The sequence below is a fragment of the Chelonia mydas genome, chromosome 6 (genome assembly GCF_015237465.2).
Source record: "Chelonia mydas isolate rCheMyd1 chromosome 6, rCheMyd1.pri.v2, whole genome shotgun sequence".
NCBI classification, from domain to species: Eukaryota; Metazoa; Chordata; order Testudines; family Cheloniidae; genus Chelonia; species Chelonia mydas.
The window spans coordinates 836,517-849,708 of record NC_051246.2 but is presented as its reverse complement, the minus strand read 5'-3'; the positions used below and the strand labels follow the sequence as shown (position 1 = coordinate 849,708).

General features: G+C 67.7%; 1 protein-coding gene across 1 annotated transcript; it reads right to left on the bottom strand.

Moving 5' to 3' along the window:
- Positions 1-356: 356 nt before the first annotated feature.
- LOC102934813 (kinesin-like protein KIF22) lies at positions 357-12,453 on the bottom strand (the record flags this gene model as incomplete). The annotated part of the gene is given in 11 exon segments (XM_037898809.2): positions 357-416; positions 504-710; positions 938-1,008; positions 8,456-8,588; positions 8,911-9,085; positions 9,172-9,271; positions 9,381-9,534; positions 9,962-10,402; positions 11,528-11,688; positions 11,778-11,905; positions 11,992-12,453. Coding segments are annotated over 11 exon segments (2,064 nt in total), but the record flags the coding sequence as incomplete, so codon positions are not given.
- Between the last annotated feature and the right edge of the window lie 739 nt (positions 12,454-13,192).

Below are 13,192 nucleotides of genomic sequence, written 5' to 3'. Positions count from 1 at the left end.
CCACTTCACCCTGCCCCCCCAGCTTCCCCATCCCCCTGCCCCCCACTTCACCCTGCCCCAACCACCCCCCCAGCTTCCCCCCAAGCCGAGCCTCCCCCCCACTTCACCCTGCCCCCCAGCTTCCCCCCACGCCCCTGCCCCCCACTTCACCCTGCCCCAACCACCCCCCCAGCTTCCCCCCATGCCCCTGCTTGCCCCAGTCCCTGCTTCCCCCCCACACCCCCACCCCCTGCACTCCATGCTCCTGCGCCCCAGCCCTGTCCCTCACCCCTTGTCCATCCCACCGCTGGCCCAGCCCCCGACACTGACACAGGGGCCTGCCCCCTGCCCCAGGCCCATAACCCCCCCACACTCACTTTCAGAAAAGAGGCCACTTGTTTGGCTGTCATCCCCTCCACCTTCTGAAGGTCCTCCACCTGCGAGAGAGGGGCAGAGTGACTGGCCGTGTCCCTTGCCCCCCCGCAGCCCCCGCCTCGCCGCCCCCCCGGCCCCCCCGCAGGTACCTGGGTGAAGGGCCCGTGGAGCTGTCTCCAGGCCATGATGAGCTGGGCTTTCTTGTCCCCGATGCGGTGCAGGGCGCGCAGCTCCTTGGCACTGCCCTGGTTGAGCAGCACCACCAGGTTCTCCCGGCTCCGGGCCAGCAGGTCAGGGCGCAGCATCAGCTCCCAGGGTGGAGCCTGGTTCTCAGCCCCCGGCCCATCGGCCTGGCCCTGGGAGGGAGACATGGGCTGGGGGCAGTGACCTTCCACTACCAGGGGGCCCCCCAGCACAGCAATCCACCCCCCAACTCTGCCCCCCAGCACAACTGTCTCCCCCATTCACCCCACCCTGCCCCTTTCCACCCCCTACTGCCCCAGCCCTCTCAACTGCCCCCCCAACACTCGTGCCCCCCTCAGCAATGCACCTCCAAGATAGCCTGTGCAACAGCCCCTCTCACCTGCTTCCTCTGTATGACCAGGACCCCTTCCTCTCCACTGGGTGTGGCCTGCTTCCCAAGGGGGGTGTGCGCTGCAGAGCAGGGGGCAGGGTTAGGGGGGCTAGGAGCCAGGACACCCAGTTCCATCCCAGCTCTGGGAAGGGAGTGGGGTCCATGGTTAGAGCGGGGGGGGCACTGGGAGCCAGGACACCCAGTTCCATCCCGGCTCTGGAGGGGAGTGGGGTCCATGGTTAGAGCAGGGGGCACTGGGAGCCAGGACCCCCGGTTCCATCCCGGCTCTGGGAGGGGAGTGGGGTCCATGGTTAGAGCAGGGGGGGCACTGGGAGCCAGGACACCCGGTTCCATCCGGCTCTGGGACGGGAGTGGGGTCCATGGTTAGAGCAGGGGGGGCACTGGGAGCCAGGACCCCCGGTTCCATCCCGGCTCTGGGAGGGGGAGTGGGGTCCATGGTTAGAGCAGGGGGGCACTGGGAGCCAGGACACCCAGTTCCATCCCGGCTCTGGGACGGGAGTGGGGGTCCAGTGGTTAGAGCAGGGGGGGCACTGGGAGCCAGGACACCCAGTTCCATCCCGGCTCTGGGACGGGAGTGGGGTCCAGGGTTAGAGCAGGGGGCACTGGGAGCCAGGACCCCCGGTTCCATCCCAGCTCTGGAGGGGAGTGGGGTCCATGGTTAGAGCAGGGGGGCACTGGGAGCCAGGACACCCAGTTCCATCCCGGCTCTGGGACGGGAGTGGGGTCCATGGTTAGAGCAGGGGGGGCACTGGGGGCCAGGACCCCCGGTTCCATCCCAGCTCTGGGAGGGGAGTGGGGTCCATGGTTTAGAGCAGGAGGGGCACTGGGAGCCAGGACACCCCGGTTCCATCCCGGCTCTGGGAGGGGGAGTGGGGTCTAGTGGTTAGAGCAAGGGGGGCACTGGGAGCCAGGACCCCCGGTTCCATCCCGGCTCTGGGAGGGGAGTTGGGTCCAGTGGTTAGAGCAGGGGGGGCTGGGAGCCAGGACACCCGGTTCCATCCCGGCTCTGGAGGGGAGTGGGGTCCATGGTTAGAGCAGGGGGGGCACTGGGAGCCAGGACACCCAGTTCCATCCCGGCTCTGGAGGGGAGTGGTGGGTCCATGGTTAGAGCAGGGGGGGCACTGGGAGCCAGGACCCCCGGTTCCATCCCGGCTCTGGGAGGGGAGTAGGGTCCAGTGGTTAGAGCAGGGGGGGCTGGGAGCCAGGACACCCGGTTCCATCCCGGCTCTGGGACGGGAGTGGGGTCCATGGTTAGAGCAGGGGGGGCACTGGGAGCCAGGACACCCAGTTCCATCCCGGCTCTGGAGGGGAGTGGGGTCCATGGTTAGAGCAGGGGGGGCACTGGGAGCCAGGACCCCCGGTTCCATCCCAGCTCTGGGACGGGAGTGGGGTCCAGTGGTTAGAGCGGGGGGCACTGGGAGCCAGGACACCCAGTTCCATCCCGGCTCGGGAGGGGAGTGGGGTCCATGGTTAGAGCAGGGGGGGGCACTGGGAGCCTGGACCCCTGGTTCCATCCCGGCTCTGGGAGGGGTGTGGGGTCCATGGTTAGAGCAGGGGGCACTGGGAGCCAGGACACCCAGTTCCATCCCGGCTCTGGGATGGGAGTGGGGTCCATGGTTAGAGCAGGGGGGCACTGGGAGCCAGGACCCCCGGTTCCATCCCAGCTCTGGAGGGGAGTGGGGTCCAGTGGTTAGAGCAAGGGGGGCACTGGGAGCCAGGACCCCCGGTTCCATCCCGGCTCTGGGACGGGAGTGGGGTCCATGGTTAGAGCAGGGGGGGCACTGGGAGCCAGGACACCCGGTTCCATCCGGCTCTGGAGGGGAGTGGGGTCCATGGTTAGAGCAGGGGGGGCACTGGGAGCCAGGACACCCGGTTCCATCCCGGCTCTGGGAGGGGAGTGGGGTCCATGGTTAGAGCAGGGGGCACTGGGAGCCAGGACACCCAGTTCCATCCCGGCTCTGGGACGGGAGTGGGGTCCAGTGGTTAGAGCAGGGGGGGCACTGGGAGCCAGGACCCCCGGTTCCATCCCGGCTCTGGGAGGGGAGTGGGGTCCAGTGGTTAGAGCAGGGGGGGCACTGGGAGCCAGGACACCCAGTTCCATCCCGGCTCTGGGACGGGAGTGGGGTCCATGGTTAGAGCAGGGGGGGCACTGGGAGCCAGGACCCCCGGTTCCATCCCGGCTCTGGGACGGGAGTGGGGTCCATGGTTAGAGCAGGGGGTACTGGGAGCCAGGACCCCCGGTTCCATCCCGGCTCTGGGACGGGAGTGGGGTCCATGGTTAGAGCAGGGGGGGCACTGGGAGCCAGGACCCCCGGTTCCATCCCAGCTCTGGGAGGGGAGTGGGGTCCATGGTTAGAGCAGGGGGGGGCACTGGGAGCCAGGACACCCGGTTCCATCCCGGCTCTGGGACGGGAGTGGGGTCCATGGTTAGAGCAGGGGGGGCACTGGGAGCCAGGACACCCAGTTCCATCCCGGCTCTGGGAGGGGAGTGGGGTCCATGGTTAGAGCAGGGGGGGCACTGGGAGCCAGGACCCCCGGTTCCATCCCGGCTCTGGAGGGGAGTGGGGTCCAGTGGTTAGAGCAGGGGGGGCACTGGGAGCCAGGACCCCCGGTTCCATCCCGGCTCTGGAGGGGAGTGGGGTCCATGGTTAGAGCAGGGGGGGCACTGGGAGCCAGGACACCCAGTTCCATCCCGGCTCTGGGAGGGGAGTGGGGTCCATGGTTAGAGCAGGGGGGGCACTGGGAGCCAGGACCCCCGGTTCCATCCCAGCTCTGGAGGGGAGTGGGGTCTATGGTTAGAGCAGGGGGGCACTGGGAGCCAGGACCCCCGGTTCCAGCCCGGCTCTGGAGGGGAGTGGGGTCCATGGTTAGAGCGGGGGGCACTGGGAGCCAGGACCCCCGGGTTCCATCCCGGCTCTGGAGGGGAGTGGGGTCCATGGTTAGAGCAGGGGGGGCACTGGGAGCCAGGACCCCCGGTTCCATCCCAGCTCTGGAGGGGAGTGGGGTCCATGGTTAGAGCAGGGGGGCACTGGGAGCCAGGACCCCCGGTTCCATCCCAGCTCTGGAGGGGAGTGGGGTCCATGGTTAGAGCAGGGGGGGCACTGGGAGCCAGGACACCCAGTTCCATCCCGGCTCTGGAGGGGAGTGGGGTCCATGGTTAGAGCAGGGGGGGCACTGGGAGCCAGGACACCCAGTTCCATCCCGGCTCTGGGAGGGGAGTGGGGTCCAGTGGTTAGAGCAGGGGGGGCACTGGGGGCCAGGACACCCGGTTCCATCCCGGCTCTGGAGGGGAGTGGGGTCCATGGTTAGAGCAGGGGGGGCACTGGGAGCCAGGACACCCGGTTCCATCCCGGCTCTGGGAGGGGAGTGGGGTCCATGGTTAGAGCAGGGGGGTACTGGGAGCCAGGACCCCCGGTTCCATCCCGGCTCTGGACGGGAGTGGGGTCCATGGTTAGAGCAGGGGGGGCTGGGAGCCAGGACACCCGGTTCCATCCCAGCTCTGGAGGGGAGTGGGGTCCATGGTTAGAGCGGGGGGCACTGGGAGCCAGGACCCCCGGGTTCCATCCCGGCTCTGGAGGGGAGTGGGGTCCATGGTTAGAGCAGGGGGGGCACTGGGAGCCAGGAGCCCCGGTTCCATCCCGGCTCTGGAGGGGAGTGGGGTCCATGGTTAGAGCAGGGGGGGCACTGGGAGCCGGGACACCCGGTTCCATCCCGGCTCTGGGACGGGAGTGGGGTCCATGGTTAGAGCAGGGGGGGCACTGGGAGCCAGGACACCCAGTTCCATCCCGGCTCTGGGACGGGAGTGGGGTCCATGGTTAGAGCAGGGGGCACTGGGAGCCAGGACCCCCGGTTCCATCCCAGCTCTGGAGGGGAGTGGGGTCCATGGTTAGAGCAGGGGGGGCACTGGGAGCCAGGACACCCAGTTCCATCCCGGCTCTGGGACGGGAGTGGGGTCCATGGTTAGAGCAGGGGGGGCACTGGGGGCCAGGACCCCCGGTTCCATCCCAGCTCTGGGAGGGGAGTGGGGTCCATGGTTAGAGCAGGAGGGGCACTGGGAGCCAGGACACCCGGTTCCATCCCGGCTCTGGGAGGGGAGTGGGGTCTAGTGGTTAGAGCAGGGGGGCACTGGGAGCCAGGACCCCCGGTTCCATCCCAGCTCTGGAGGGGAGTGGGGTCCATGGTTAGAGCAGGGGGGCACTGGGAGCCAGGACACCCGGTTCCATCCCGGCTCTGGGAGGGGAGTAGGGTCCAGTGGTTAGAGCAGGGGGGGCTGGGAGCCAGGACACCCGGTTCCATCCCGGCTCTGGAGGGGAGTGGGGTCCATGGTTAGAGCAGGGGGGGCACTGGGAGCCAGGACCCCCGGTTCCATCCCGGCTCTGGGAGGGGAGTGGGGTCCATGGTTAGAGCAGGGGGCACTGGGAGCCAGGACACCCGGTTCCATCCCGGCTCTGGGACGGGAGTGGGGTCCATGGTTAGAGCAGGGGGGGCACTGGGAGCCAGGAGCCCCGGTTCCATCCCGGCTCTGGAGGGGAGTGGGGTCCAGTGGTTAGAGCAGGGGGGGCTGGGAGCCAGGACACCCGGTTCCATCCCGGCTCTGGGACGGGAGTGGGGTCCATGGTTAGAGCAGGGGGGGCACTGGGAGCCAGGACACCCAGTTCCATCCCGGCTCTGGAGGGGAGTGGGGTCCATGGTTAGAGCAGGGGGGGCACTGGGAGCCAGGACCCCCGGTTCCATCCCAGCTCTGGGACGGGAGTGGGGTCCAGTGGTTAGAGCGGGGGGGCACTGGGAGCCAGGACACCCAGTTCCATCCCGGCTCTGGAGGGGAGTGGGGTCCATGGTTAGAGCAGGGGGGGGCACTGGGAGCCAGGACCCCCGGTTCCATCCCGGCTCTGGGAGGGGAGTGGGGTCCATGGTTAGAGCAGGGGGCACTGGGAGCCAGGACACCCAGTTCCATCCCGGCTCTGGGATGGGAGTGGGGTCCATGGTTAGAGCAGGGGGGGCACTGGGAGCCAGGACCCCCGGTTCCATCCCAGCTCTGGAGGGGAGTGGGGTCCAGTGGTTAGAGCAAGGGGGGCACTGGGAGCCAGGACCCCCGGTTCCATCCCGGCTCTGGGACGGGAGTGGGGTCCATGGTTAGAGCAGGGGGGGCACTGGGAGCCAGGACACCCGGTTCCATCCCGGCTCTGGGAGGGGAGTGGGGTCCATGGTTAGAGCAGGGGGGCACTGGGAGCCAGGACACCCAGTTCCATCCCGGCTCTGGAGGGGAGTGGGGTCCATGGTTAGAGCAGGGGGCACTGGGAGCCAGGACCCCCGGGTTCCATCCCGGCTCTGGGAGGGGAGTGGGGTCCATGGTTAGAGCAGGGGGGGCACTGGGAGCCAGGACACCCAGTTCCATCCCGGCTCTGGGACGGGAGTGGGGTCCATGGTTAGAGCAGGGGGGGCACTGGGAGCCAGGACCCCCGGTTCCATCCCAGCTCTGGGACGGGAGTGGGGTCCAGTGGTTAGAGCAAGGGGGGCACTGGGAGCCAGGACCCCCGGTTCCATCCCAGCTCTGGGAGGGGAGTGGGGTCCATGGTTAGAGCAGGGGGGGCACTGGGAGCCAGGACACCCAGTTCCATCCCGGCTCTGGGACGGGAGTGGGGTCCATGGTTAGAGCAGGGGGGGCACTGGGAGCCAGGACCCCCGGTTCCATCCCGGCTCTGGGAGGGGAGTGGGGTCCATGGTTAGAGCAGGGGGCACTGGGAGCCAGGACACCCAGTTCCATCCCGGCTCTGGGACGGGAGTGGGGTCCATGGTTAGAGCAGGGGGGGCACTGGGAGCCAGGACCCCCGGTTCCATCCCGGCTCTGGGACGGGAGTGGGGTCCATGGTTAGAGCAGGGGGTACTGGGAGCCAGGACCCCCGGTTCCATCCCAGCTCTGGAGGGGAGTGGGGTCCAGTGGTTAGAGCAGGGGGGGCTGGGAGCCAGGACCCCCGGTTCCATCCCAGCTCTGGGAGGGGAGTGGGGTCCATGGTTAGAGCAGGGGGGGCACTGGGAGCCAGGACACCCGGTTCCATCCCGGCTCTGGGACGGGAGTGGGGTCCATGGTTAGAGCAGGGGGGGCACTGGGAGCCAGGACACCCAGTTCCATCCCGGCTCTGGGAGGGGAGTGGGGTCCATGGTTAGAGCAGGGGGGGCACTGGGAGCCAGGACCCCCGGTTCCATCCCGGCTCTGGAGGGGAGTGGGGTCCAGTGGTTAGAGCAGGGGGGGCACTGGGAGCCAGGACCCCCGGTTCCATCCCGGCTCTGGAGGGGAGTGGGGTCCATGGTTAGAGCAGGGGGGGCACTGGGAGCCAGGACACCCAGTTCCATCCCGGCTCTGGGAGGGGAGTGGGGTCCATGGTTAGAGCAGGGGGGGCACTGGGAGCCAGGACCCCCGGTTCCATCCCAGCTCTGGAGGGGAGTGGGGTCTATGGTTAGAGCAGGGGGGGCACTGGGAGCCAGGACCCCCGGTTCCATCCCGGCTCTGGAGGGGAGTGGGGTCCATGGTTAGAGCGGGGGGCACTGGGAGCCAGGACCCCCGGGTTCCATCCCGGCTCTGGAGGGGAGTGGGGTCCATGGTTAGAGCAGGGGGGGCACTGGGAGCCAGGACCCCCGGTTCCATCCCAGCTCTGGAGGGGAGTGGGGTCCATGGTTAGAGCAGGGGGGCACTGGGAGCCAGGACCCCCGGTTCCATCCCAGCTCTGGAGGGGAGTGGGGTCCATGGTTAGAGCAGGGGGGGCACTGGGAGCCAGGACACCCAGTTCCATCCCGGCTCTGGAGGGGAGTGGGGTCCATGGTTAGAGCAGGGGGGGCACTGGGAGCCAGGACACCCAGTTCCATCCCGGCTCTGGGAGGGGAGTGGGGTCCAGTGGTTAGAGCAGGGGGGGCACTGGGGGCCAGGACACCCGGTTCCATCCCGGCTCTGGAGGGGAGTGGGGTCCATGGTTAGAGCAGGGGGGGCACTGGGAGCCAGGACCCCCGGTTCCATCCCGGCTCTGGGAGGGGAGTGGGGTCCATGGTTAGAGCAGGGGGGGCACTGGGAGCCAGGACCCCCGGTTCCATCCCGGCTCTGGACGGGAGTGGGGTCCATGGTTAGAGCAGGGGGGGCTGGGAGCCAGGACACCCGGTTCCATCCCAGCTCTGGAGGGGAGTGGGGTCCATGGTTAGAGCGGGGGGCACTGGGAGCCAGGACCCCCGGGTTCCATCCCGGCTCTGGAGGGGAGTGGGGTCCATGGTTAGAGCAGGGGGGGCACTGGGAGCCAGGAGCCCCGGTTCCATCCCGGCTCTGGAGGGGAGTGGGGTCCATGGTTAGAGCAGGGGGGGCACTGGGAGCCGGGACACCCGGTTCCATCCCGGCTCTGGGACGGGAGTGGGGTCCATGGTTAGAGCAGGGGGCACTGGGAGCCAGGACACCCGGGTTTTGCTCTACACGAGGGCTGTCTAGCAGTTCGGTAAGGCCAGGATTGGGGCCCTGAGCCCCCTTACCTTGCTGCAGGGGCAGCACCACAGCCTGTTTGCGGGCCCTGGGGGGGGCCTTGCTGCTGTGTAGGGGCTTGGGCTGACAGGCGTTGTCCAGCAGTGCCGCAGCTTCTAGCTCCTTCTGCCTCTCCTTCAGCTTCTGTAGGGGAGGCCCGGTCAGTGGGGAGGGCAGGTGGGGGGCACACGGGGGCCAGTCACAGGCCAGCTGGGCACAAGGGGGTTTGGGGCTGGAGGGAACCAGGGAAGCAATGGGAGAAGGGTTATGGGGCTGTCTATGCGAACAGGTTACGGGGTGGGGGTTCCCCAGGAGCTGGGTGGGGCTAGAGAGAGTGCAGGGGAACCACGCAGGGGTCCCCAGGGTCAGGTGTAAGGGTACAGGGAGCCATGCGGGAGTCCTCAAGGAGCCAGGCAGGGCTCTGGGGGTCCCCGGGGAGCAGCACATGGATGTGGGGCTCACCCACCTGCAGCTCGCTGCGTGTCTCCTCCAGCTGGCGCAGCAGGGCCACCCGCTCCCGCCGGGGGGTGCTGAGCAGCGGCAGCCTCTGCCCGGCACCCCCCTGCTGCTTCTCCAGCTGCTCCAGGCCCAGCAGCCGCTGCACCAGCCTTGGGTCCAGCTGCTCCAGGGGCAGCAGGGAGCTTGGGGGAGAGGAGACTGACCATTAGCCCAGCAACTCCCACCACGCTCCCCCGCACACCCCCTCCCCAGGGCTCCCACCCCTCACCTGAGCGGCTTGGCCTCAGGGGGCTCCTCCTTGTGAGGACTCTTGGCCCCTGGGCTGGCACTGCCGGCTCCAGGATCCTCATGAGGTCTCTTGCGTGCAGCTGTGGGAAGAGAAGGGTGAGGCCAGGCTGGGCACAACCCCTGGGGTCACCCCCCCCCATTGATCCCTTAGCCCCATGGACAGGGCAGCCTGGCCTGGCCCGGCCTTACCTGGGGCCTGCAGTGTCTCCTGGGTGAAGGGCCGGTTCACCACCTGCTTGGACTTGGCAGCAAAGTTCAGTGTGCTCAGCGTGTCAAAATAGAAGTGTTGCTCGGGGGCGACATTCGCAATGATCACACTGTGAGCTGAGCCCCCCAGGGAGTCCTGGGGAGAGAGAGAACCCAGGAGTCCTGCACCTGCCCCTGTTCTAACCACCAGCTCCCAGTCCCCTGCCAGAGCTGAGAGAGAACCCAGGATTCCTGCACCAGTCCCCTCACGCTGGCAAAGCTGGGCAGGGCAGGGGACTGTGCATCTGGTGCTACCCCTTCCCCGGTATTTGGTTTTTGTCCCCCTCGGCTCTCTGCGCTCCAGGCCCCATATCCCGACCCAGTTCGACTTTGATACTGAGCCTCTGATGCCCAAGAGCTCCCTGCTCCATTGCTGGAGAACACCAGGTGGGAGCAGTGTCAGGGCAGAGTCCTGGTGTGTGCACCCCCGCCCCAGGATAGGACCCCAGCGTGCATTCCTCCCCTGCAGCTTCTGGCCCCCGCCCCACCCCTGTTCCAGGGGAGGATCCCGGCGGCCAGCGCACCTGCAGCAGGCGGGTGAGCTTGCTGTCGCGGTATGGCACACGGGGCAGCCCCTGGTTGAGGGCGTCCACCACCTTGCTGAGCACGTGCAGGGAGGCATTGATGGCACCGCTCTCTTTGAGCCGCAGGCCACGGTTGCCAGTGCGCCGGTTGTCCTCAGAGCCAGCCAGGTCAATGAGGCAGAGCTTGGCCGTGCGGCGGCGGTGGGGGGGCGCCTGCTGGGTCTGCGCCACCCGCACCAGCAGCACAGCGTGGCTGCGGCTTGAGCGGTCGTTGAGCTGAGTGGAGGCTACAGTGCGGTTGCGGCTGGCTGGCAGGAAGTGCCGCTCGAAGTCCCCGAAGCCTCCCAGCTCTCGCTCAGTCAGCCCCGGGATCAGGATGTTCCGGTCCCGGTCCTCCCGGATCGGCAGGTCCTGCTGGGACGGCTCCAGCAGGTCCAGCACCTGGAGTTGGAGGGATTATCAGAGGAAGGATCCTGCTGCCCCCTACCAGTGTTCCCAGCAGCCCCACCCCTGCCCCCCCATCCCAGTCAGGCAGGGCTCCCAGCACCCTCCCACCCTTATCCTGGACTGCCAAGATTCTCCCCGCCCCATCATCTCACCAGCCCCAGCCAGTGCACTTCTCCACATGCATCACACACCTGTCCCCTGGTGTCTCAGTTTCTCTCTCCCCACCCCCGACCAAGAGGGAATCCCCCATCAGCCCATCTCAGATCAGCAAGAGCCTACTAGCCCATCTCCCTCCTGGTTCACTCCCACATACACCTGCCAACTCCACTCAGACTGGTGGGTGGGATAAAGTGGGAATTTTGTGTCATATTTTGATGAAGCCTGTGTGTCACAGTTTCCCGTCTATGCTGCACCATCACGCAATGGGGAGAAGGTCTGTCAGCTCTCAGGGTAGGCAAACCTACAGCTGTGAATGTCTCCAAGCTGCCTGGAGCCTTAGGTCCCATCAGTGGAGTTTATAAGACAATGGCAATCCCTGTCACCTGGGCTTTGATACCTAGCGACCAGGACCATGGCCAACCCACCTCTCCTTGGGGACCGAGCAGCATTCGCCCAGCTGGAGAATGCAGGACTGGGGGGGGCTGCTGGTTAAAGGTTGGCTTCTGCGGGCTTTGGGGACACACCTGAACCGGGCCAACGGGAGGTCAGAGGCACAGGGCTTGGGCTGACCAGGATGGGCTGGGCTGTAACTTCCTTCCCTGGCTAACCAAGGATTTGCCACACTGTCCAGCCAGCTAATGAACCTGTTGTTGCCAGCACTGGCAGCGTGGCCCTGCAGATACTGCCGGAGATTGTACAAGTCTCCCCTGAGGTCTCAATGGGACTCACTGATCAGAGCTCTCCGTGGGAAGTGGGGGGGCTGCAGGCTCCTCCGGCCTAAGGAGGTGGTGGAGGAAGAGTGGAACCCCTTGGGAGTCTGGCTCAATGAAGGGGGCCTCCCAGAGACTGCTCCAAAGCTGGGGTCTTAGTACCCATCCTGTGGATCTGCAGCAGTGGGTCAAGCAGCTGGCTGGACAGTTCTTCCCCCCAGTACTGTCCTCACCCCACCCCCATACTTGCCTTCTCCTGGTAGATCTCCAGGTAGGACATGGAGACTGAGTAGTCCCACTCTTCACCCCTGGGTGAGCAGCTCGCCTCCCGCGTCATCTGCAGGACATCCCGCAGCGCCCGTGGGATCACGCCTGGCTGTTCCGGGCTGCCCAGCATGGTGTGCGTCTTACCTGGGGTGGGAGGCAAGGAATCAGCTCCTCAGCTTCCACAGCCCCCGCCCCCGGGCTCAGCCCCTCCGCCCGGCCGCCCCCGGGCTCACCAGCCCCGGTGGGCCCGTAGGCCAGCACGCTGGCGTTCTGCCCCTCCAGCAGGCGGCGCAGGACAGGCTGCACGGAGCCGGCGTAGACGTCGTGCTGGGTGGCTTGGTCCCCATAGAAGGTGTCGAACCTGAGGACAGAGCGGGGGGTGGGGGAAGGGCTGTGATGCCGGGGGGTCTCAGCACAGCACCCCCTGGCGGGGGACCCCCCACTTACTGGTACTCCATGGTCTCCTTCCTGTTCCTCCAGCTGACGATCTGCAGGGAGCGGGAGTCCAGGCCGCGGACGCAGGGGTCCCCCCCGCTGCAGGGCCGCAGGCGGACGCACACGCGCACCCGGGCCGGGGGGCCGGCTCGCGGCTGGGGCGGCATGGTGCCCGCCGGGGGGGGACCTGCTGCCCCGCCCCACAAGCTGCTCTCAGCCCCGCCCCCACTCCCTTCCCGCCGTCCGTCCGGCCCCTCGCGCCCCCCGAGCCCCTGCTCTCTCTCCGGTCCGGCGGCTGCCGCAGCTCGCGCGGCCCGCGGCCGTTTGTATTTGGCGCTAACCCCGCCCCTGTCCGGACACCGGCCAATCAGGGCGCCCGCCGGGTGGGGAGCCGCGCATGCACCCAGCGACGCGGGAGCGACAAGGTGCGGAAGGCGCGTGCGCATGAGGGGCAGGACAAGATGGCGGCGTCTGTGACGTCATAGGGAGGAGACTAACAAAAAGCGCATGCGCATCAGGGACTGGACGAAACTTGCACGCTCAGTGCGCAATTCTGGGCGGGGGGAGGGAAAAGCAGCGGAGCATGCGCATTAAGGGAAAGTAGAATCGCTTGGGCGACGCGCACGAAAGGAAAAAAGGACTGGCGATATACGCATGCGCACAATGGGACATGGGAGAGAACTGCGCATGCGCCGGTCCCAGCGCGCGCGGGGAGTACGTGAAATGGCGCCTGCGGGGCGGAAGGCTTCGCAAAAACGCTGCGGACCCCGCGCGCGGGCGCGGACCCCGGTCACCCCACGCTCGCCGGCTCTGCTGTGGGGCGGGGCCCCATTCCGACTGCGCAAGCGTCGGCTGGTGCCCCGCCCCCTCCTAGCCACGCCCCCTCCCGCTACCCTGCTCCGCCCGCTACCCTGCCCCGCCCCTCTCAGCCCCTCTCCCTCATGATACCCAGCTCTGCCCCTTCTAGCCCCTCCCCTCCCGCTACCCTGCCCCGCCCCCTCTAGCCCCGCCCCTCCCGCTACCCTGCCCCGCCCCCTCCTAGCCCCGCCCCTCTCAGCCCCTCTCCCTCATGATACCCAGCTCTGCCCCTTCTAGCCCCTCCCCTCCCGCTACCCTGCCCCGCCCCCTCCTAGCCCCGCCCCTCTCAGCTCCTCTCCCTCATGATACCCAGCTCTGCCCCTTCTAGCCCCTCCCCTCCCGCTACCCTGCCCCG